The following is a 25,843-nucleotide window of genomic DNA, read 5'->3' as shown; positions in this document are numbered from 1 at the left end:
AAAAAAAAACAAAAACAAAAATCAAGGTTATGAGATAGAGGAAGCAATAAGATGAGGAACTCAGGAACAAGTTAAAAGAAAAAATAAATACAGATAAAAATATAAAATATATGTTAAAAAAAAAACAGAAAAGGGAATAAAACAGTTCAGACAGTCATAATCACAAAAGGTTTTTTCCACACACATTTTCTGTGTACTTTTTATTTTCCCCATCTTCCTCATATGGGTCCAGTAGTAATCTCAAGTTTTCTCAACTGTTTCAGATAGAAAAAGAAGAAACAATGTTCGAGTTGTTTATCTCAAACAGGGAAGCAAACTGGAGGCATGTGAATGCAAATGAAAAGCATGCAATGACTAGTGAATGCTTTATGGTGGGGATAATCGACAAATAATCAGACTGATTCGTTTTATTTGGCTTGAAATGGCCGTCCTGATTAAATATCACATTCTGATTAAACCAAAATAACCTTAAGTGACCTCCTGCTGGTATGTAAGATTTATCAGTCTTATCGTGTTTATATACAACAATTCTTTCTTGGTAATGCAGAATTAATTAATTAGTTACATTTTGCTCTGGTGTATTTCTATGTTTTGCATATTCACACACTGGTGGTGACATAATGTGGATACATTTAGATCCCTACTTTTAGAAAAAAAGTAGTAAAGAAAAAGCCAATTTAGAGAAACACAAACAGGACCATGTGACACTTAAACACACAGTCTGTGTGTGTGTGCATGTGTGTGTGTGTGTGTGTGTGTGTGTGAGTCCACTGCGAGTCAGTGGTAGTGTATTATTTCCCTCTCACACCTGCAGTCAATCAAACCAACAAGGTATCGTGTTGCAAAGTCTGCATTTGTCAGCTCATAATCTGCGATTCCCAGAAATATCAAGAGTTGTCACTTAAGGGACTACGGGAGCGGATTTGTCAGCTTAACTGCCAAATAACAATTATTGGAAAGAAATGCTATTTTTTCCCCTCCGCTTTTGTCTGAGTGTCTTCCCATCAGTCTTTCTCCAGTGATATTTTTTTCTTTTCATACATTTTCCCCATTAGTGCAAGCAGTCATCTCTCGCTGTGATTCTTTGCAGACTATCTGAAATTTGTCTTGCTTACAGATAACCGCTTTACTCTAAAGCTCCCAGGAAAAGAACCTGACATTTGAAATCTTCTGTCATTTCCTCTCCTCAAGGCACCTGACCAAGTTTTTATTTTTTTTGCTTGTCGTAATAGGGAGTCTGTCGTCATTTTAACTTGTGAATTTATTTTTCTGAAATGACTTTGTGTGGGTGGGTTCATCATCCCCTTTATCATGTTAAGATATTCAGGATTTGAATGGTAGAATAATTTTGTGCTTAGACCTGTCTATTGCTTCAAACCACCTGGAGATACAGCTGATGGCAATTAAAAAACAGGCAATCATTTGCATTTGACCTAAAATTATTTTAATAATTTTGTGACTGCTAGTAAGTAAAATGGCAAACTGTCTACAGGAGAGAGGCACAGAAAATGTATATTTATTTTAAAGGGGCAATTAAGCAAGAAACTGCTCTGCTTCTCTCCATCTCAAAGAAAGAAAGAAACTTTTCTGCTGTCACTTCAACGTGATGACTTAGGCAACTCACTGGTCAGGTGTTTTCATCATGCAACTGGCAAATTGCAAAATTGAAACGGTTACATTTAATGGAAAATATTTTTTATGCGTCAGATTGAAAAGCCTATTCAGAGCCATAATAGGTTACATGATCAAATACAGGCCTACTTCACACACAAGGCTAAACGGTATAACAAGAGTAATTTAAAACTGGATTCTTTACACATTGAAAAAAATAAAAATGCACTTTGCTTCAGAAAACACTACAAATCTCTGCACAAACTAATAGATAATAAAAGCATTTCAAGCTCTCCAAACTACAGAGCTACCAAAAGAAGCAAAGAAAAATGCTTTTGGAACAAGGCTGGAAACTACAGAGTCAAATAATCGACAAACACATAAATAGAGCCCAGAGCAAGAAAGTTCTCCCAAATTTGAAAAGGAAACACAAAGTAAATATGAAAACCTCTTCATCTTCCTGCAGCTTTGGTGCAACATGTTGTTCGAAAGTTGTTGTTTTTTTCTTTCTTTGTATCGGTATGAGAGATGGGATGGCAAACAAAAAGCTCAGTTTTAAAGTCACAGTTTGGTGAAGTTTTGGTGCAGTTAGAGCTACAGACATGAGAATTTTTTTTATTTTTTTTATTCAACGGTGAATATGTGGACATAAGAAACAGAAGTATATATTTTTTGAAAATTGGATATAGACAAAATTAACTGAAAATGAGTCAATTAGCTATACCCGACTGGTATTATTTGCGCTGCATTTAAATGTGGCGCTTTGATAAAGAGTTCAGTCCCACGTAGGTCTGTCACGATTACAAATTGTGATAGAAGATAAATTGTCCCAGAAGTTATCGCGATAAACGATGATATTGTGTCAAGACCATTTTTGAGTAATAAAATGGTGACTGCATGGTAATGCTACAATACGTTCTCAAAGATCAATAAACTTTAATTTCTAAAGAACATTTAACACTGAAACTGCAAGACATTTTAAATATCCAAAATAAATAAACAAAACAGAAAAGATAAATAAAACTGAATCATGAAGATTCTATAAACAAAATTGTCCTTCAAAAAAGTGATAGTTGAGACCAAAGCATCAAACTTAAGACCAATTTTGGTAGAAAGAGAGAAAAAAGAAAAACGATAAGTTGTGTACATGGACATTATTGAGATCATTTTAATTTATCATGCAGTTAACAGGTTCCTGAAGCATTTGTTATGGCTTTGGCGAGTTCCGCGTCGTTCGCAACACTACACTGCAGTTTACCGTAGAGTAATTCCAGTTACAGTCCATTCAATCCCGTTTCAGTGGAATAACTAAATCCAATATGGAGTCAGCTAATAGGGCTGGGCGATAAAATGCTAACGATAGCCGTCGCAATGGAGGATAGAAAATGCGTCCAATAGAATGTTGATCATTTCTCTGAACTTTAATCTAGAACAGCATGGCATTCTGGGGAATGTAGGCAGAGGACATGCTTTCGCCACCGTCCTTCATAACCGCTTAAAAATAAAAGAGCAAGAAGGAGTTAAGGGAAAAAATGAGAACAAGAGCATTACAAAGAAATGTGTAGATAAGAGAAAAGGTCAATTAATTAATAATTATCGATATTGTGTGATTTTGCCCAGCACCATCAGCTGCATCCCTTGTCCCTGTTCAAAAATGCCAATTTTAATTTAATCCATGAAACATTCTTTCTCCAACATTGACTAAAAAAGGATCATGTTCTCAAACAGCAGCCTGATGATTGTGACAAGTTCTCCAGTTCTGGTTCGTATGCATTATCCATACAGAACTTAAGTTTTTGGGTTTTCCCTCATCAGTTTTCTTTTTAAAGTCATATAGGAGGGGTCCATACTCTTCCTCAGTTCATCATATTTAACTACAAAAATGGAAAGCAAAGAAAAAAATAAAGAACTGAAACCAAATCAACACGGATACACAACTCCAGACGCAATTCAGTTTGAAGACTTGAGTTCTAACACTTGGTATTTACACACCTATTCTTTCCACTTCAAGGAAAGAGCCGTTATCTGTCTACCTTTAGTGGTTTGGACATTTATGTGTGCAGGTCTGAACAACAGTAATTGTTTGGGTGGGCGGGAGATTCAGGTAAAGCTCTAAAACGTGCTCTATCCACCAACGGTGTTCATAGTGCCTCATACGTGAAATAAAGGGTAGCGGGGAATACTGAAGAATGCGAGACACTTCAAACTGCTCTCTGTGCAGACATAGAAAGGAGTAGGAGTATTTAAACGGCTTTACAGTGAATGAAGAACAACATTACCATCTGACCCTTAAAGTGCAGAAAGTCCAATGGGAAAAAGCACACTAGCTTTGGGCACATGAAAAATTTAAAACACACTCAATGGTCAAATTTACAGACTCAAAAGGAAAACAGTCGTGAGAAGAAAAAAAAACAACAAAAAAAGTAAGTATAGACCATGAGAAGCTCAAGTGAGTCCTGGCTAACGTCAGTGTCATATTACATGCTCCCCTGTTAGATTTTTAGCTGTAATTCTTGAAAACTTGAGGAATTCAGTCACTGTTTATTGTTCCCACAGAGTTCTTCGAGATGACAAAGGTCATGATATTTTAAATTAAACACTGGCAAAGGCATGTTAAGTACCAGTAAATATATTGATGTACAAAGAAATCAGGTGACCAGTGCTCACCAGTGGATGGCAGGTCAGAAACTCAAAAAAAAAACACAGGTTTTTAAGTAACTGGATGCAAAATGTAGCCACTACCACTTTGTGTACCACTCTACGGTGCGGATGCTGTTACTGTACGAAGAAACCTTAAAAGTTACAAAATAATAACAATAACAATAAGAAGAAATGTCAATTCAATTCAAAAGATACTTTCTTTATTCCAACAGAATCCAGGCAAGTACAAACTTTACACAGCAAAACTTCTCTACTTTATCCTTGTTTAGCTTCAGTACTCAGCCTGTCATGGAGCATGCTGTATTTTAGCAAAAATGTGTTATTAATCTATGGTAATAATTGCTCTTGCACCATTCGAAACATTTTGGGACTTGCATTGTTCCAAATCTACAACCTTTATAAAAATTAGACCACAAAGATTATATCTAAAGGCGAGGCGTGTAAGAGAAAAGTACCAAACAAAATATCCACCGTGAGATGTCAATCATGTATGTCTTTGATGTAAAATATTAAGATTTAATGGGTTTTAATCAGTTTAAATAGAACCAACTGTCCCTTTCAATATAGTGGTACTTTTCTGCTCTGGCATTTTTAATACAAACTTGTTACATCAATGGCAAGGGTTGGGCTTTGCAAAATGTAGACATTTAGCGCTTAAGTTAAATTGGGCAAGTCCTGACAAGGTAACAATGACTGGGCTCTCCAGAGAAACACATTAGTATCTAACTGATTTCTATCTACTTTACGTTTAAGCAAAACTTCTTCATTGGCATCACACTGGCAGCTTCCCCTGACTCAGAAGCAAAGCTTTTTTTAAAGAATCGCTTCCTCTGCACAATCGCCCGCTTTAGGACCGGGATGTTCATTCAGATGTTAAGATGACAATTATTTGCCAACAGATAAAAAAGGGTCTGTGCCAGCATTGAAGACAGTTTGCCTAAACTATCTCGACATGCTGGTATAAAGAGAGTCAAACGCAGTGGATTGTTTTTCTTTTAGGCCACTCAGCAGTTACTTGCATGCGGGCATATTCTTTATAGCTCTGTGGGATGGAGGAAAAAAAGAAATCAAAACATTTCAGCACAGTCATTAGCTGCCCTCCTCTGCATTCCAGCCTTTTTATGCTTTATTTCCTCTATCATGTAGAATTTGATAATATTCACATGTGGATAGGAGGTGAGAGACATGCTGCTTGAATTGGTGAGAAAGTAGCCAATGAAAACAAAACAGATTGGGACATAAGACCGTCTTCGCTGCATATAGAAGATTAAAGTTTTTGAAGCAAAAGGTGCCACAGCTGTAAAGGTCACGAAGTTGAGACATGTCTGGAAAAATGATCAGTGGTCTTCCTCAATTCCCAGATGTACTTTCAAACATTTAATAACTAAAGCCATCATTCGCTTTCCATCTTGTGAAAATGAATGCAACGTCCGGACATGCAGCGTATACCAACATGTCAGCAGTAATTACTTCTAATAGTTAAAGTCACGGTGAGCAGCTTATTGCACATGCAAGTATACTAGCTGTATTGGTAACTGACCTTGTACCTCATTAGCCTTCAGAGCCTAACAATAGCATTAGTGCCTAATAACTGGGCACATAATCTGTTCCTAATTAGCCTCATAAACTACTCTAATATGTTATGTGCATCTGCTTAGGTAAGCACGGTTAGTCTCAGAAGACCCATTAGATAATCAGGACCAGCAGCTTTTGAAAAAACTTTAAAAATATAACAAGGATACCCGACTATACATTCAGCACTTGCATTTTAGTAGAAAGTAAGCGCATTCCAGCATTATCAGCTCAAGTGCCTATTGTTTGCTACCTTAAGAAATTTTGCTATTCATAGAAGCACAAGTACATAGTCTAAGAAGAGCAGCATGGTGGTTACGATTAGGGACCGCAGCTTCAGCTCCTATGGCGTCCTATTCTTTTACTTTGATTGCATTTTGTCACTTTTTCCCTACCTTGAGGGGTTCACTAAACTATATTCATTGATCTAATTTGCTGTCACTCTGCCTCTGCCCTCCTAATCATCTGGTTTGAGAGAGTGTGCAACTCTCCGGTGGCTCCTTATTCTCTTATTTCCGCAGCGTACCAAGCAATTTCTTTGAACAAATCAAGAGTGAAACTTGATATAAACCCTGATTTTTTGTGATTTCTTCACATGATTCACCCCCACTTCAATCCCCTCTTGTCCATAAGAGAATTAATAAGCTACCATGTAAACAAATGCCAGGCTTGCAGCTTCGAATGCCCAGGTTGGACCAAATGTTATGTTTCTAGTGAAATGCAAGGTGTTACATTAGGATAGTGGCTCAAAATGTCTTTCCTCCCACAGGGAAAAAATCCATCATGTCTCTCTATAGGAAATAATGTTTACTTTGATATTAAATATGGTATAAATTTCAAAATAGACTGATATGCCCATTTCTTTTCTTTTTACTAGCTGGAAAATTTATATATTCAAGCTTTCCCTGTTTATTTTTTCCAAATGATCTTAATGTAGAACTCTAAGAATATTTCTAACAGCCCAGTGAGCTCCAGGTGTCTTACACCGAGCAGCAAATTGGCATCAGTCTCACACAGGAGATGGCGAGCCAGATACACTATAAAGATCATGCTCTGAGCTAAGCTGGTGAAACTAATTGGCTGGTCAATAACATGAACAGCTGGGAAAGGGAGTGACCACTAGTTGCACAGTTTATTTAATGGCTACAACAATCAACATAAATCAGACTGCTCATTAGATATCATCCATCAGTCATAGTCCAAAGAGAGGTTTGTTTTCTCCGACTCTTTTGCAGGCGCGCTCTCACTCTCCTCCTTTCTGGCTTTTTGAAGATGTACCATATCGGCTGCGATCGTTTTACTGCCTTGAATCTACAATTATATTTTTTTTTAAAAAAAAGAATTACGACGAGGCTTGCTTGTCAGATTAAAAGTACCTTTTGGAAAATTACCTTTAACTTGGTGCTAAATATTCGTTTCAGTAAGCTTGCGTTTCCGTATTAAAAATGTTTCTTAATAGTCTGATGCAATACTCCAATTTCAAATCTGGAAAATTATTATAATTAACAAAAAAATACTTTTAAATATGTTTATGTGTGTAATTAATCTATATAATGATTTTCTCTTAATGAACAGAGCTGCTGAAATAAAATAACTTTAAAAAATTGTTAAATATTACTGCAGTATCCGGGCTTTAGGCTGCTATAAAAGAAAGGAAAACAAAAATTACAAATATTGGCTTTTAAAATATTTTGTGCTTGATGCAAATTATTATTTTTTTAAATTCCACAAAAAAGTATAAAAGGCAAAAAAGCAAATAAAAATCTGAATGTGAAAGTAAAATGCAACAGAGAATGAAGGGGACCAGATGTGACACCTGATGGTATTCAGCATTTATTCTGACCACAGCTTTATGCTAAACCGCCTCAGTTCATCCCATTATATTAAAGCATTAGTGTGTGTGTAGGTGTGTGTGGCTCTAATATAACTTATTTTGGGGGTCATAAATAACCTCAAAGTAAGACATTCATGCACAGAATTGTAGCTCCTCATAAATCTCAATGTAATATGTTGGTAGGAGATGAGCCCTTTTCTATATTTTTCCTCTCAACAGTCTCACCTTCCCATGAATTTTCCAGCAGCAATAATCACTGCAGTCAAACCCTGAACTCCATCAACATTACCGCCTCTTTTCCCCGCTTTCCTGATATTCCTCTGGAATTTGAAGAACTGTAAGAGTCCTTTCTTGACATCTTTTGGACAAATAAATGCTTTGACAAGACTCAAATATTTCCATAGCTCCTAAGCAGTATGACTGTTTAGGGGACACTTTAACCTGCAATAAATGCTACAATGAACCTTGTGGATTAAAAAAGCTCAACAGTGCATTTCTTTCTACCAAATTCATTGTACCAATTCTTCCTTTCACCTTGATATAATTTCACTGTTTTCTACATAGATAGGGATACATAATGATGACATGCAGACTTTGAGCTGTCAACTGGACCTGTTTGCAATATTCTAATGCAAGTCACATTTTTCCTCTTCTCCTTCCTGAAAGACGTAGCAGTGAAGCAATTTAGCATCAGTTTTATCCCAACTGGTAGCCAAGTTGGTACTGAAGCTACCTGCATCACAGTGTCAACTGCCTGAAGGCCTCTACTTAGCTGCTTAAGAGAAATAACCCAACATAATTTTATGGAACGTAACTAACATACAACTAGTTATGTTCATGCATCCAGCTGTTAGATGATATAGATATAATTAGTGCAAACAGCTTTGTTTTATTTAATAATTGGAATCATGGATGAGCTACAATTCTGGAAAAACTCTGTTGCTGTAACCATCTAAAAAAATCAATTAAAAGAAACAAATGTAGAGTTGTGAATTGTCTACATAGTTATGGTAACTTATCTCATTACTTGTTATGTGAGCTAGCGAGAAAACACAGACAATAAATATGAAGGGGCCCAAATCAGAACCTTGCTGAATCCCATATGTTATTTTTCTCAGCTCCAATGAAAAGTTACCCATTGAAATGAAGTCCCTGTTTCTTCGGTGAGACTCAAACAAGTCACGTTCTGCACCAGAGAGTCCAATCACTTCCCTAACAACAGTAGCTACCACTGTATGAGAAAAGAGTTAAACAAAAATACATTTTATAGCATGTGAATCATTTTTAGTGAGAACTAACAGGTAATAGATTGAATAACAGATTATTTGGTCAATTCCACTTCAACTAATCAATCATGTAGAAGTGGGTAGACTAAACAACCAAATTAAATATATTTTTTAATTTTAAGTGTGATTGATGGCAATGAGTACAAGGAACAAGGGTGCATAGGAAGGAGTGATAGAAGGGGAACAAACAGAGAGGCAACGCTGGAAAATATGGGCTGGTTAGGCAAAAAGATGAAAATCTTGTTGCCACTCAAAAAACTTGTTAGAAACATGATAGAAAGGGAAGAATAGCAGCGGAAGAAAACGGCGCGGAAGCACAGGCCATCGGTCACAGAGAAAGCAGGCCTGACACCCGTGCATCAATAATTCAGATAAATACGGTTAATGAGCGAGATCCAAACAGAACACCCCTGAATTTACTGGGAGAAGAGTGAAACGCTTCCCAGTATGAAACGCTGCTATTTTTAGCCACAATCGGGGTTTTATTGACAAGAGGGGAAGAAAGAGAAGGGCACAATATTCATCTCTTTTCACCCATGAAACAGAAAATCACCAGAGACTGAGCTCTAGCATGCATATTTCCACAAGACACCAGGGAAAAAAAAAAAAAAAAAAAAAAAAAAACTAGAGAAAGAAACATCTCTCCCAAAAAAAACAGTACTTGATGAGGGTTTGTGGGGGGGGATTGAAAGCTGAACACCAAAACACTGAGTCATTACTTCAGTGGAGATGTCTGTGACAGATGGAAGAAATAACAGAGAACAAAGGTCCTTAACATTATTTAATGTGCACAAGCTTTTACTTTTAACAGGGTTTTCTATACGACAATAAAGCATTTTGAAAAGGGAGATTTTCTTTTGTCTCAAAAACATTATTCTTAGTTTTTGTTGTTTAAAAAGTAAACACTATAACACCTTTGAAAACCAGTATAGTAAATGTTGACCTCTAGCTGTAGAGTTGTTCATTTTGTTTTTTTAATTCACGCTAAACTTATGTACTTTTGAGCTATTAAATATGGTTGGAGTGGAAAAAATAAAATTTGGAAAAATTTTAAAAAATGGAAAATGTGTCATCTGGAGAAAAAAAACAAAACAAATAATTAGAGCCATTTGTAGTAACATTGACATATGCATCAGAGCCATGAACTAAAAGTGGTAACGTTACCAAACAATACAAAGATTAGGGGAGTTTTCATAAAAACTAAAATCTTAAAATATCAAGCCAACAATGTAACAAATTGTAACCATTGTAACATTTCAAGCTGGTTCCCATTTCATCCCTACCCAAGAGACGGCACTAACCCTGCAAACATCCAAGTATCAATTCATTGTAGCAAATGAATGAATAGTTTAACTTATGACAAAACTACTAACTAAATCCAAACATACATATATTTACTAAGGGCCAAAGAGAACTACAAAAAGTCATATTTTGTCAGCCTGCAGAAATCACAGCTTTAAAACCTGTCATTTCAAAAGCACATTAGGAATGCAAAAACTGTTAAGCAGTAGTTACTTTTTCTAATATGAAGTTATCAGAGCGAAAAGAAACAGTCAAAACTGCTTACACAGTGTTCATCTTTAAAATGCTCCGGCTTAAAGTCTGCAAGGAGCTTTGGTTATGCCCTGAAGGGTCAACCACAGAAGTTTATTGGACCTCTGTGTGCAGAGGTAGCAGGCTTTTATTATTCCGATCCACTTATTAGACTGGTCCCTGGGTGGTACCAAGCACACAACTTTGTAATCTCCCTCTCTAGATATATACCTCTCCAGATATTACTGTCCCTGCTTCAGAATCACAGTCCTGAACTTTGTTTCCTCCTCTTGCCTCCCCTGACTATGCATGGGGAGGGAAGTGCTTACGCAGCCCCTTTCTTTGTGCTGTGGTCAGCCGGAAGACAAAAACTCACCACTGTCTACAATTTAGAGCTGAACTGGGGTGATGCACAAGAGTCTATCTAAATACTTTTAACATCTTTTACCCATTAAATGCCTCTGCCTAAGGAGTATCTGGAAGCTTCTTAAAAACGAAGAAACTCCTAATGCCTTTATTCCTGTGTCAATTTACCTTAATTGAATAAAAGTACAGTTTTCTAAAAACGAGACGAGGAGAAAAGAGGAAAATGCCTGAAAAGACTTCATTAAAGATTCAACAATTTAAGCTTACTTGAGCATAAAAGAAGCTTTAAAACTATAATCTAAAAGTACATGAAGATCCAGGTAGTCGAGACAAAGCTACAAGGTATAAAGATCAAGGCCAAAGCCCCTGTTAACGCTCATGTTGATTTCTCATGTGGCAAGCAAGACAAATCATGGTGTCAACACGCATTTAAGCGGCGGCAAATTAAACAGCCGTTTAATGTTTTTTGAGGGCTTTGAACTTTACGGTGCAGCTTTTACATTACAGACTTGAATGGAGGACAGCTCACTCAAAAACAACCAGTGGATTTCAGGGGGTTTTTTTCTGTTTCTCTGAACTTCAATGAACAACCAGTTGATTTGAGAGCAGAATCACTTCCATTTTCTGCAAGCACTCCACTGATTAACCCCGACAAAGAAGAATGTACAGTAAATGACAACAAAACAAAGAAGGCAGGAAGAGGGAGATGTGTAGAGTCAAAACTGAGATTTTCTAAGCCGTGGAAGCATTTCACACAAAAGAAAAGCTAAAAGCAGATTGTAAAAAGCAGAGTTCTCTTCCACTGCGGTAGTGCTACCCCAATGCATTGGCACCAAAAATGTTAACACTGGGCAGCAGTGATGACAACTCTGGATTACTAAACTTTTGTTATAAAGTCTCTGTGTTTTCCAACGCATTAGAAGTGACAAACGATGTTGTTGGCATACAATTTGTGTGTATGTACAACCAATGAAAATAAGAGTTTCTCCATCCTGAAATAATGGCTGGAATAGAGCCAAGCAACGTTACTTTGACGCAGGAAGCATAGCAGAAGCCAGACAGGCTAAAGGCTAATGTTTGTGCAGCTGTAGTCTCTCTTACTTTAGCTAATAGGTAGGACATTAGTTGGGCGGAATGGGGAAAGAGAGTCGGAAGAAGATATGGAGACTAATTACATCGTTGGCAAGAAGAGCTGGTATTTGGCTGTTTAAGGTTGGACAAACACAAACTGCAAATTATGTCGAGTGCATGTTCTGACAAAGTCGGGGAAAACCACAAATCTGCTTCACCATCTGAACCAGCGCCACCAGCTGGAGCATGCAGAATGTAAAACTTAATCCCAGATGAGAGTGAGTGTATCCGACTCCCCAAATCAAAACTTTTGGGTGGAGTTTTCAGATCAAATTGTTATATTTTTATTTTATAGTTTTGGTCGGGGGGGTTCTTAAAGATTATAAGAGATTGTATTAGGTTATTTTTTTGTCTTCTTACATTTCTTTTCTATTGCTTATTCTTAAAAAGCAATATTCAAAATGAACTAGAATTAAATTAAATTTCAATTACACTGTTATTTATCTGTTAACAAAAGAATGTCCTGTAATCCTGGAAGATTTTAGTTTAAAATTAGCCTCTAATTTATCCAAAGCAGTAGCATAATGTTCAATGACATGTTAAACTTTTAAAAGTAAATCTCTAAAAAACAAAAATCACCTTCTATTATCTTAAAATCTCACCTAATAGATCAAGAAAACAAAAATAGCAACTTGTTTTATATGATTTCCATCCATATCAGCTGATGTGAAAAAAAATTTCATTGAGATAGGATTGTTTTTCCATATCGCCCAGCCCGTATATGACACACACCAGCCAGCCCCAGACAGAAAGGGCAGCGAGGGAGGCCAGAAATCGCTGAGATGAATACAAAGTGCTGCATCACCATTTTGTCCATTTCCAGCTAAATAAGATCTTCCTCTGCCGGCCCCACCTTTCTGTCATGGCCCTAGGCTGGCAACTGCGAAAGTAGATTCCACCCATTATAACCCTTCAATATCTCTCTTGTGCCTCCCTGAAAGTAAGTCTGTGTGTAGGTGAAGGTCCGTGTGTAGAGGGTGGCATCTTTCTTTCCTCTATTTAGTGCTATTGGAGAAGCACATACCTAGATACATTTCAGATGTGTGGGAGTCTATAAAATGTGCTTTTGACCCTTTAGGTGATAGAAGGCGTATCTTTGTTGAGCCGTTGCAATCAGGACCAAAGCTATAATGTGAATCTTTTCTGCGCAATGGATAAAATACAAAGTATTGTTCAAAATAAGCACCCTCATCAATAGATGATCACAAAAGTGCTCAACTATCATAGTGCATAAAAGTAACAATTCATCACTGCATGCTATGAGCTATAATTTTAAATTGACCTCCTACCTTCTCTTTCTGTCTCCTTCTCTGTAATTGCTCCTTGTAGTCACACTAACAGCTTTCTTTCAGTTCTCCTTTAGATGTATAATTTTCTCTGAACTTTAAACTCCTGATGTCACGTCCTGCATTAAAGAAGCGTTATTCAGACCCACTCGTTAAGTGGAAAGTGTGCGATTTAAAGACATATCCAGGCCAGATATGAATCAACGACAAAGTAATTTAGATTAAAATGATAAACGATGGCCTTTATTAAACTGCTTGGTCTCATAAGCCGTATCGCGCCGCTGTGGTATTTGTCACTCATGTCCAATGGTTGCATTTAAGAATCCCAATTCATGTGCCAATGCTGAACGCTATAAAGCACGGCAAACATGTCGCTCTCAATTATTTATAGATTTACTCACCCATTTATATGCTTTTCCATCAGTGGTTAATCTGCCTATTTATTCCTCATTTATTCTTTCACTCAGTCAGCTTTTTGTTCTGTTGACACATCCAATTCTTTGCTCATTTATATGCCTGTCGACCTGTCAGCCATTTTCCCCGTACATTCCTTCTTTGACTCCCTCCATAATCTTCTCAAATACTTCCCCATCATCTGCACAGTCAGCGAAATAAAATGGTGCAGTTGAAAAAGTATATCAAAACATTTAAAACATCCCTCTGACTTTGTTTAAATAAGTGGTTCTAAAGCAACAGGATCTGAGTTTCATTTATCCACTTTTAGCAGTGCGGAAAACTTAAGAGTCACATCCAGCAGCCAGGACTTTAGAGGCCTCGCTTTAACGGACACGGAGTTATGATAATAGAGATTCAGACAGTAATAATCCATCTATTACTGACTGGGTAATATTCTCTTAAATAGAACTAATTTTCTGTTATAAGTTAGTTATTATCTTATGTTAGAAGTTGCTACAGATTACATGTCAAAAATAAATAAAAATACAACAGCTCTTGCTTTGTTTGCTTTTGTTTTAATATTTATTCTTCTTTTCCTCACCCAATACTCACCCAATATTTAAGTCCTTTTTGTTTTGATTTGTTAGATCAGCATACGTTCTGTAAAACAGTTGTATAAAAATATATGCAATTCCTGCAAATGGTTGAGCTAAGCTTTATTTCTTATACAAAAAAGGACCCTGTGTGTTTTTTGTGTGTGTTTTTTTTTTTAATAAACCGTGTCATACCTAACTCTACATGTATTCAGAACAAATGTCTTTTAGATTACTTTTGTTTCATATTTTTATATGTTTTGGGGACTACAGGTGGAAATTAGCATTTCTAGCTATAACCTGGAACAGCACAGCTCTCCTTCAGTGGTTAATGTTTTACATTGTCCTGTCTTAAATTAAATTCATTCATTTTTATAGGTGTTATACTAACATGACTATAAGATGCTACAAAAAGTTTCAACTCTAAACTTTAAAGTTTAAACCTTGTTTCCCTGATTTTAAATTAACAAAACTCTGTTTTAGAGAAACTGCTCCTGCACAAAACATCATCATTTCTGCTTCAAACTTAAATAATTTCTGCAAACATTAAAAAAACAACCTAAAAGGAAATGTTTTAATAATAAATATTTTTATCTAAAAAAATTCACGTATGAATTTCATATATAAATCCTATTTATATATGACCAGTTTTAGGCAGTTTGGCTAAAACTGGCAGCTAAAAGCTGCAGTAAATTTATTTATTTATTTATTTATTTATTTATTTATTTATTTATTTATTTCAAACAGACAGAAAAGACAATCAAGAAAAAAAGAAAAACAAAATAAAATAGAATGAAACAAACTTAAGAAATAAAATGTAAATTATACTTTGGTGATCAGTGGAAAAATTCTGTGACTAGGAATTTTAAACTATTAAGCCTGAAATTGATTATATTCTGTACATTGACTGATTTATTATTATTATTATTATTATTATTATTATTTTAAACATTTTATCTTATCAGTCAAAAAATTTTTTGTTTATATCAGCCTCACAGTTTAAATTAAAGTGTCACAGACACATACGAAAGTGCATCCAGGCTATACACCAGCTGATTCGCAGATTAAAATGGAAACTGCAAACGCCATCTACCTGGCACAACCCTCTGCTTGCCAGCTGACAAACGATGTGCCACCAGGACAACAGCTCTGTATGAAAATGCATCTGTTTCAAACGGGGCACGCTCACGGCTGCACTCAGGTATTTCAGGACCCAACCAGAATATTTTGGTATCAGTAGAAAGCTTGCAAATTTAGCCTTTAAAGCAGAGCATACAAAAAAAAAAAGGGCTCAGGGGACCAAAACTCTCAACGCAATCACTTTACTTAAGCTGTCCGGCTGTGCAGATCTCAGAAAACAAGACAGACAGGAGGCAAAACGAAAACAAGCATTAAACAACCGTCACTCACTACATGTAAGAACTGAGAGGGCAAAAAAAAAAAAAAAGAAAAAAAAAAAAGAAAATCACTCAAGTACCAGACAATGTTTAGAACAACAGCTTGTCAAAGAAAACCGTCTATTGTGTCTGTAATGAAAATGAGAATGGGCAGCAGATGAATAATGCACGAGGATTATCAACATTCAGAATGCAAACGGTTAGAGGTAAGATGCATCAGGGTTTCTAAAAATTTCACTCACACTTGGACAATATAAACAAACATTTTTTTCTGCACTGATGCTCATTAAGTAACTGAATTTTCACAGTGTTGCTAAATTTTATGTTTACAGCCGACTTCAACAACAAAACCAGAAAGTGGTGTGTCATCCCGAGCATTACAGACTGCTATAATATGTCACTTCATTTTTTTTTCTTGCCACACTTTGAATTTACTTATGAAAAAATATATATTCTGCTGACTGGAAATATTTCCAGTGGTTAAAAACACATAAAATACTTGTGAAGATGCAAAAGGAGCATCACTTATAATAAGATAAAACAACTGACCTGAACATACTGCTTGAGTCATTAACCAATTAATATTAGCTTGTTGTACACATGCTACTATGTAAACAGCAGAACAGCAAAAGGTATTATATTGTCCAGGGTGTATACACATTTTAATTCAGTAAGTCTATGTTTGCGCTTAACTCTTCAAAAATAATAGATATTAGTTGTTATTAAAAGTGTAATATTCAATACGTTATTTTAACAAAATTATTGGTTTTCTGTTGGAACTAAAATATTAGATCAAATCATCAAAATTTTGTCATTAAAACCCTGCAGACCATGAAACTGATTAGCAAATCTTGTTATTTTATAAGTGACATAATATTAATACAAAGAGTTTTGATTAATAACGATCATCATGAGAGTTATTTAAGCAATAATATGAAGATTAGTGATTTTCTGGCTCAGTTTTGAATGAAAACCTGATTAACCACAAGGAGTTCTGTGTACACTTTCATGAACAAACGCACAAAACATGCAACCAAAAATATATAAATTAATAGTTTGGGTTGAGTACATGTACATTCCATTAAAAGCTGTGAGAAACCCAGGGTTAAAACGTGCCAAGACTATCATTTCCACCTCCACCTAAATCAGTCTGTTGTCTCTATCTTTATGCCTTCAGAGTAAACCAGCAGAACCAAAGAAACAACACGGCTCTTCTGCTGAACAACAATCATCTGAATGAGATCGAGCACTTAGCTTTCCTGGGTGGTTAGTTAGACCTCTTCCGCATTCACGGATTACATGAAAGTACACCCCATATTTCCATTTCGTTTGCGGAACCCAAACAGACTTCAAATAAGGACACAACATCCACATATTGTCGGAAATATTTTACGTTGCTTTCTGACAAATTTAGTTAATAGAAGAAGAATACGTTTTGCTTGAGTTAGCAACTGCACGGCGTTAGCCTCATGACTATAGCTGCTTGCTGTTAATCTCCGATCTTCTCAAAAACACCGCTCTAAGCACATTTTCTATGTGACTGCTTTCGTTCATATCAAATATGTAATTTGTGTGTCTAAAACATAAATTAACCCGCTCTTCTCACGTGCCTTCTCATGACTACTAGCTTGAGAAATACCGGCAGGCTACACCTGTGCAGCTCCTATGCAAACAGCACGAGGAAACTAGCTGGTAAAACATGCCCAGACGGTTTAGACATTACCTCTTTCTTCTTCTGTCCTCCCCCGAACGGCAGACATATCGCCAGCAGGAGTAAAACAATCAGAAAGTGCAGGTTAACAATAGGGTTAGTCCGAGTAGACGCCATGACGGAAGGATGCTGACAGCGAGACACGTATCTGCCAAATGATTGGGTGTCGAGTTGACCAATTAGAGCTAAATTCTTGGATAGCGGAAGTGTATGGGATTTGTAGTTTTCGGCTTCGAAAGTCTTTGGCTAAACGCCATATCTGCCAACTCAGAATAAAAAATAAATAGATTGAAAGTAATTCATAAAACAGGGTTCAAGTGGCTCAATACGAAAGTAAGATATTATTTTTGGATCAAGCAAATAATTTATCTGTCAAAAGTGTGAAAGCATTGGTTTTTAGGAGCAAGGAAAGTAGGGTTCAGCTGACCGAGTGTTGCAGACGCATAGCCTACAGACGTTAATGGGAAGAGAAAAAAGATTTATGAAATCAGTAGGGGTAACATGTCACCTCAGTCTCATGATGAAATTCCTCCCACTCTTTGTTATTAATTAAATGCAGCCTATTACCCTTCCAATAAATTATTTACATGTGAAAAAACAGCCTGTGGAAGTAAGTATGCACATTTTTTGAGGCAAATTATTTGGTCAGCTCAGTTATGCACTTATTTGCTATTGTGTAAAACAGACTTTTATTTGTATGCCTTTCAGCAACCCCCCTCACCCCCCAAACTCTTCTTTTCACTCTCACTTCTACTTAGATCTCACCACCACCACCACACACACACACACACACATACACACACACCATGCTGATGAAATGAAACCTATGCTGGAATATTAAAGTCAACGCACCGTGAAACAATCATTACATATTGCAGTCTTGTTAAACCACAGTTCATTCACTCACACCCACATACTCTGAGCTCAATAATGGAAACATTCTCAGACTTTCTGGGTCTGGTTGTAAAATGATTCCAATGAACTTGCATTATTGTAATGTAGAGCTCAAGTTTCTTTTTATTGTTTTATGGTTATATAAGCTGCACTGCAGATCACATCTACTTTTGCTGTCAGGAAGGAGAAAATAGTCATGGATAAATACAGTAGGATTTTTTTAACCTCGCAAAAGTAATCCTTTAATTTTTATTTTTTTTTTACATTTAGTCATTCTACGAAAGTAAGTTTTGTTGACATTCTATGAGATAAACCTGCAACAAATACAGCATAACTGTGAAGCTAAAAGAAAACGATCAGTGATTTTAATTGAAAAAAAGAGTTTTGTCTAAAAATCTGAAAAGTGTGGTGCAAATTTAACCCTAATTAAAATTCAGCACAATCATATGTCACCAGAAGTCATTAATTTTGAAAACAGAATCCACCTGTAAGTAGTTTAATCTCAGTAAAAATACAACTATTGTGTGACTGCCTGAGTTTTATTTGACAATGTTAGTGAACAAACATCATCATTAAGACATGAGGATAAATCCATGGAAACACATAAGCAGAGGTGGTTTGTAAAACAGCATCAAAAAAGCTGTGAAAATATTCAACATCAGGGTGCATCCTTAAAATGTCTTAAATGAACGTGTCTAAAATAAAGGTCTTAAAATGCCTTAAATTATTTTTTTTAAAATAAGTTCACCTTTAAGACATTTAACATAGATCTTATATTTTGTCTCGGCAGGACTATTTAATCTCGTATTCTATGTATTGTTTTTTTTTCTCGTGGGATTTTTCTGTCTTGTCAATTCGCACACAAACATCTCCATTGTGTTCTGTGAGTCAAGACAGTTGAAGCTACTGGTATCTCACTACTAACATACCCATGCTAGTTAGCTAGCTAGCTTTTTTGCATCTATCATGGGCAAGTGCAAATTTATTGCCATTTGGCTGGACAAAGTTGACGCATTTCTGTGGAGATGTGGGTCTTAAATTCTTTTGATAATGGTTTTAAGTGTTTTACAAAGTTTTAAATTTAAGTTGGTGAAACTTGTAGAACCTGATAATGAATCCTTTCAGCAAGGCACTGTTGTTATAGACAGACGACTAAACTTATAAAAAAGCATTTTGATTGCCTTGTGCATATGGAATTCCAGTTGGTAAAAAAATGAAAATACTGCCAATGATACTAAAATCATGGGTTGAAATTTCATCATCTTTTAATTACATGCTTGCACTAATCAGGAACAATTAGGTGGTAAATAGTTCCCATTCTTGCAATGGATCTAAACCGTCTTTAGGTTCAAAATAGCTCTTTACAATGTATTTCTCTGTCACCTATAATCATTTAGCACTTTCTGTTAAATGCTTTAGTGATAATTTGAGTGATTTTACTCGTAATCAACTGCAAGCTTGTCATGGGCAATGATACATGCTGTGTCTTGCCCAAAGACACCTCGACATGTGGCATGGCAAGAGATCAAATTTCCAATCCTCTGATTGGAGGACGACCACTGAGTCACGGTCACCCTGTGGTTCAACTGTGGAGGTTAAGCAGCAGCAGTAAGGAACTTCTAATTACAAGGTTTTGATCATCAGTGATCATCAACAAACGAGACTACTTTAGTAAAAGCAAAGAATTTGCTGGTGGGGAGCATTCGGGCCGTATATTAAGACATTGGCAGGGAAGGAAAAAAAATAAACATCAGTAATGATCTTAAAGGGCCATAATTAGAAATCCCAGCAAGGTCAGGCTGCACAATGACAGGCTTCTGACAGTATGTTTAATCATAGAGTTCAAGGCAACAGGACAGTTTAATTTCATTAAACAAGTTGGGTTTGTTTTGAAAGATTGGAAGGTACAAAGCTTCTTGTTCCCAAATTGCATCTGGCAGCATGGCTTGTGGTTTGCAAATTTGCATTTGTACCAACCGCAGAACTCATAGTCTTGTCCGTCCAGATGACAAATAAGATCTAGATGGTTATTTTGCAGAGCGCTGTGTTTGCCAAAATCTATGCACGCCGTCTCAACACAAACTCTTCAAACGGATTGGCAGGCAGAGTAGTGGACAAGTGATGATTAAGTGCTGTTTTTCAGCTGCCACAAGTCCGAGATGTCTGGAACTCACCAACAAGCTCCCTTCTATAGCCACCAGCTGAACTTGCTTTAAATGATCAAACACAGCTCAGCAATCACTTCAAATGTACCAATAAAACTGCAACCAAGTTGCTGAACAAAAAGGGGGTTCAGCAAGTCATAATAGTCATGTGGACATCCAGAGTTGCATTTAAATAAGAACTATTTTCAATAAAAACTCAGGCCTTGTTCTGCAGAAGTTTCTAAAAACCAAGCAACTAAAACACCACAATACATTGACTCGTGATAGTAAATATCTGTTAAGTGTTTCATATGTTTTTTATAGCCCCGTCACGAAAGTGCGTATCTTGCTTTCAAACCATTTTGAGGCAGGACTGACACATATTATGGTCTGATGGTCATGAACATTTAATGATTAAAGAAGAGCAAAGAAATTTATTTTGTCCTATTGCAGTTGCTGTACGTTACACTACTCTTCCCAATACACAACCACACACTGTACAAATCTGATGGGGGTCACTCACATCATAAGTGACCCCCCCCCATGCCATATGTACAATACTCAGTAAGCTTTAAACTGTTTATAAGCTGTTCATTATTTTGTGAATTTTTAACCACATACAAATTATTACTTGGCATTTTGGGAAATGGAGTGAAGGCACCAATTGAGATATCTGTCTTGTAGTAGTATACACAAAATACTGTACACCACACAGATGCTGCTTGCTTTAGAGCAGCCAATGGGAATAATTGAAGAAGTTAGAAGAAAGTTAGGGATACACAGAAAGATGGAGAAACATTATTTTATTTAAGTCACATTAAAGGGGTTGTATTATGTATTTACCAGGCATACTATGTAGCACTATCAGGTAACTATGCTACTTTCAGTTGTCGTGGAAAAGCTGCATGTATCAGAAATGAATTAAAAGATATCTGACTTCCCAATTTGACGACTTGATATTGGCCTCTGTCTCTTTAAGAAGCTCCGACTCTTTCTGACACTCCGCCTTCACCACGTCATCACAACAAATGCTTCTCAATATGCCATTTATAACCGTAAACGGTTTGCTAATTGCTGCTGCTGCCGCTAGTCTGAAGGAGATACTATAGTGTAAAGTCTACCCTTACTAGAGTAGGAGAGTATGTTATTATTACTTCTATTTTGTGTTTGTATTTTTTGTACAAATCTACATGTTTCAACATTGCTGCTGGTACACTGACAAACAATAAAGGTTATTGATATTCATTTTATTATATTCTAAAATGTAAAAAATCTTTGAAAAATTCATACATGATCCATCTTTTAACATTTTTAATATGGGTTAGTCCTTAACTCTGTGAACAATAAAGCCTGCATGGGGGGCATGATCTATTCTGAGGGGAAGAAAAGTGAAAGAAAAAAACGGAGGCTTATGGATGATGTCATTTCCAGCTAGCACAGAACTGCGTGCCCATATCTGAGGTCAGGCACTCCCTTATTAAAAATAACATGGCCCCAGAAGAATGATTAATTACCTGCCAGCAGGAAGTTTATAGAAGAGATGGAGGGGAAATATGGGTCCATGAGTGACAGAAGAGGAGGAAGCAGGGGTGGACTGAAACAGAAAAGGGAAGTGGTGGAAATCATTAGAAAAGAGACAGATCAGAGTCAAAGCAAAGAATGTACAGCACGAATAGAGAGCTGTACACCAAAAATCAAGAAAGAACATTTTCAGACAACAAAGGAAGGAGGAGCAGAGAAAGAGGCGTTCGTTAAAACGGCATCAACAAACGTGCCAGTGCTCTGCAGCGTGTTAAGGGTCTGTGTGTGTGACAAAGACAAAAACGAAAAAAGAAAGGTCGTTTAGTTTACAGAAGCATTTGCTTCTGAAATATCCAAGCTATGTGGAACATAAGCTTCCATGTAAATGCTTCCCTCACAATACATCAAGTTATGAACACAGCTGCTAAATTTAAATCTTTAGACATTCATAATTTGTCAAACAGATGAAAATAGTTTCAAGCCAGCATCGGCACAAGTTAACCATTTAGCTCAATTGGCTATGAATGTACCTTCCCTGTGAATTATTGGAAGACTTACACAAGCTGTGAACAGAATGGTCCCTAATGTCAGCTGTTATACATGGCAACTAAAACGAGTCTGAATAACAAGCAAACTGTACGACTGAATATCTATTTGAGCATACACCGTGGCATATATTCTACTCTGAAACCACTATTTCTATCTAATTATTTATGTGTCACGTTTTGTCTTTAGATGTGACATTCATTCAGAAAAGACATAGAAACGACAATCATAAATTACTTAAAATATGTGCATCGTAGAGTCATATAGTTAGATATTCCCTTTCAACTTTGTTATGTGTTTATTTGATAAATTAAATTACTTGTAACTTGTAAGTATGAAAGAATAATCTATAGAGAAAAGTTCAAAGGTTATAATGGGTGAAATCGTGCAATAGGATGGCAAGTTTAGATCTTGGTCTTGGAAAGGTTGTGTCCTGTTAACAATTTCATAGATGCACATAGAGGAAATATCCGAAAAGGACTGGTTTCCATCATGATAAAGCCGTTGGAGCCATGACCGTGGCAGAGGATAAAATATTTAAGGTGAGACAGAGAAGCTGTGGGTTTAGGGAGAAAGACCTGCTTGGCTGAGGGCAGGACAGGAGGATGCTTGTGTTAAGTTCATTGCCTCTGTCCAGTCTTCCATTGATCTGATGGACTTTCTGCTTGAACCCTGTGATCTTCTCTGTCCCGGACCACACATTTCTCACATCTCAACTTCATGTTGTTTTTTTATGCTCCTCGATGATTTATTGTCTCCCGACCTGATGAAGTATCTTTTTTTTTTTTTTTTTCTGTTAAGCAGTTTCACTAGTAATCCAACGTTTGTTACTGAAGAAGAACCTCGTTGTACTGGTGAGGAGGGGCTTATCTATGCAGACTTTTAGATAGTCAAACACTTGGTTATGCCACTGATGTAATGTTCATGTGCCAGGCAGGGTGCAGCCCAGTCGGTGGCTTCGAAACAACCTGGCAAAGCTTCTTCAATTTCAGTTCTTTTTATCACAGGTTCTCTCTGTACAAGGCCTTTATATGTCAAGCAGAGGGAAAACAAGATTACGATCTGTTGTACGAAAAGGAGGTCTTCCAACAAATGTTTTTTTTTCATGTTTCCCTGATTTCTACATAAGAGATCAAATGTGTTGTTGTCTCTGGTGGAGCAGCTGACAAACTGCTAAAACCTTGAACATGTAGCAGAGACTGATTCTGATGGTTTTAATCTCCAAATACTGCCACAAACGCCATCGGGGAGTTGTGTCTGTTGCAACAGCAACAACTGAGCTGCTGGTATTGCGAGCAAAGATGACGAAACGCATACTGTTGCTGAAAGAACACTGGTGAAACGGTCTTGGTAAATAACTCGGAAAAAGGATTTTGTTGTACAGCAGCATATCTTGGAATTCACCATCTGTTGTTGACAAGCAATGTTAATCCACCTCCTATGCTTTTGCCGCCATGCAGACATGCCTCAGTGACAAAAACAGAATACTGTATTAGTGGTAACTGTGGGTGAAGCCAAGCAGGTGACTGTAAGCTGAATGCAAACAATGGAGTCGATGAAAACATATTTGAAATGTTCTTAACACATCAATTTAAATGGGTTCAATACCCTCCAAAGCTTGGGTCATGCAGTAGCAGGACGTGCACCTGAGATACCCCAACCCCACTCTATATCTGTGTGCATGTGGATTTGTTTTAGGTAAACCATCTGGTACTTGAGACAATTTTTTGCAAAATAAATAAGTAAAAGTGCAAAGTATTTTAGGTTAACTTTCAAAACAGTACTGCAGAAAAATTAGGAAACATTTGAAATGACTGACAAATCCTTGATTTGAGTAGTATTCAGAATATGTTCTGCAGAGGTGATTCACCGCAGTGCCCAGCTTTAAATTTAGTAAAACTAATCACTACTACAAACTAAAGTTCAATTAAAACCACAAATTTGAAGAATGGAATAAATAAAAAAAAGTCACACATGAAGTTATTTTGAATGTTTTCTTGTTAACATGTTAAAATGTTGTCAAAATGCTTTGGAAAACCAAACAAGATCTGGATGGCCTATGAGCAATAGCATGCCTTAATTTATTCCTAAAGAATGTAAGCAATGACAAAAGATCTGGTCAAAGTGAAGTATAAAATATGTAAGTAACCTCAATCTGACAATATTTTCTTCTAGAAAATGTTTATTTTAAATGGACCGTTCCCTATCGGTGTATCCTTCCTTCACATTTTCCACTCTCCAGCTCCCTCTCTTGATATTCATTCTGCTTCCTCCTTGCCCGCCCCGCCCCGCCTCACCACACCTGCTCTCCCCACGCGATGTATATCTTCTGTCTCCTTTGTCAGCATTTACCTCCACACACACGCACACACACACCTCTTTCCTGCGAGTCATTCCCCGCTCCTACTACTATTATTATTATTCCCCCTATTGGTCTTATTTGTTCGTCACTCTTAAAGCCCAAACATGTTTCTCTCCCTGCACGCACAATATTCAATAGGTGCTAAAGGTAACGTATAGGGAACCTGACGGTCGGCAGGCGGCGACACTTTATTACGCAGCAGCGGGGGGATCAGGACAATGATGGCAGGATGAAAAATTAATAAGAAAAGTTTTGCTGTTTCATAAATACGTGACCAAAAATCTACTTTTTTGCTTTCGTGTTTCCACGAAATCGCGCAGTGACGCGCGAGCCAAACCTTTAACCTTTCGTGAACGGTGTGTTTGCGATAAATACTGTTAATTTATTGTGTTTTATTTTATTTTATTTTATTTTTCTAATTTACGCGCACGGGCTTTAAAACGAGCAGGTAGACTTTCTGCAACCCTCTCCCAACAGTCTCTGCATTTAAATCTCTCTTGACTTCAGTGGCAAAGCAGCATTGTCGATTCATCTACTTGATTAGAGCGCTCCCCCTCCCACTCTCTCTGTCTCTCTCTCTCTCTCTCTCTCCTTTACACACACGCGCGCGCGCGCACACACACACACACACAAACACACACACTGGTACGTCAGTCATTGAAATAATATACAGCAACCTTCCTTGCTTCACTCCTCCCGTCTCCCTACAGCTCTCAACTGTTCAGCATTTCTCCCATCTGGTTTATCCTCACTCTCTCTCTCTCTCTCTGTTTCTCTCTCTTCCTCTCCTCTTTCGTGGGGGGGAGAGCTCATATCTCTGGCGGTTTGCCGCATGGAAGTCGCCCAGGCTAGACTGAATCTTCTCTCTCTGACTCGGACTCCATTGGCCATTCCGCGGCGCGGCAGCAACAGCGAACCCAACGCCACATGAGTCGGGACACGCGCCGGGATGTAACGGCATCTATCCGCTGACCGACTGTAAAAAAAAAAAAAAAAAAA

The 25,843-nt window shown here is 37.0% G+C and overlaps 1 protein-coding gene across 1 annotated transcript in view; it reads right to left on the bottom strand.

Moving 5' to 3' along the window:
* Positions 1-17,541, bottom strand: part of LOC106951992 (tumor suppressor candidate 3-like) — a 63,532-nt gene extending 45,991 nt beyond the window's left edge. The window contains exon 1 of the mRNA XM_015039809.1: positions 17,390-17,541. Within this exon, the coding sequence (XP_014895295.1) occupies positions 17,390-17,494 (105 nt within the window). The 5' untranslated portion in view covers positions 17,495-17,541. The remainder of the gene's footprint in view (positions 1-17,389) is intronic.
* Between the last annotated feature and the right edge of the window lie 8,302 nt (positions 17,542-25,843).

This window comes from Poecilia latipinna, unplaced genomic scaffold (assembly GCF_001443285.1).
Source record: "Poecilia latipinna isolate Pla-1442-1.1 unplaced genomic scaffold, P_latipinna-1.0 Scaffold486, whole genome shotgun sequence".
Classification (NCBI taxonomy): domain Eukaryota; kingdom Metazoa; phylum Chordata; class Actinopteri; order Cyprinodontiformes; family Poeciliidae; genus Poecilia; species Poecilia latipinna.
This window is presented reverse-complemented; position numbering and strand designations above follow the sequence as displayed.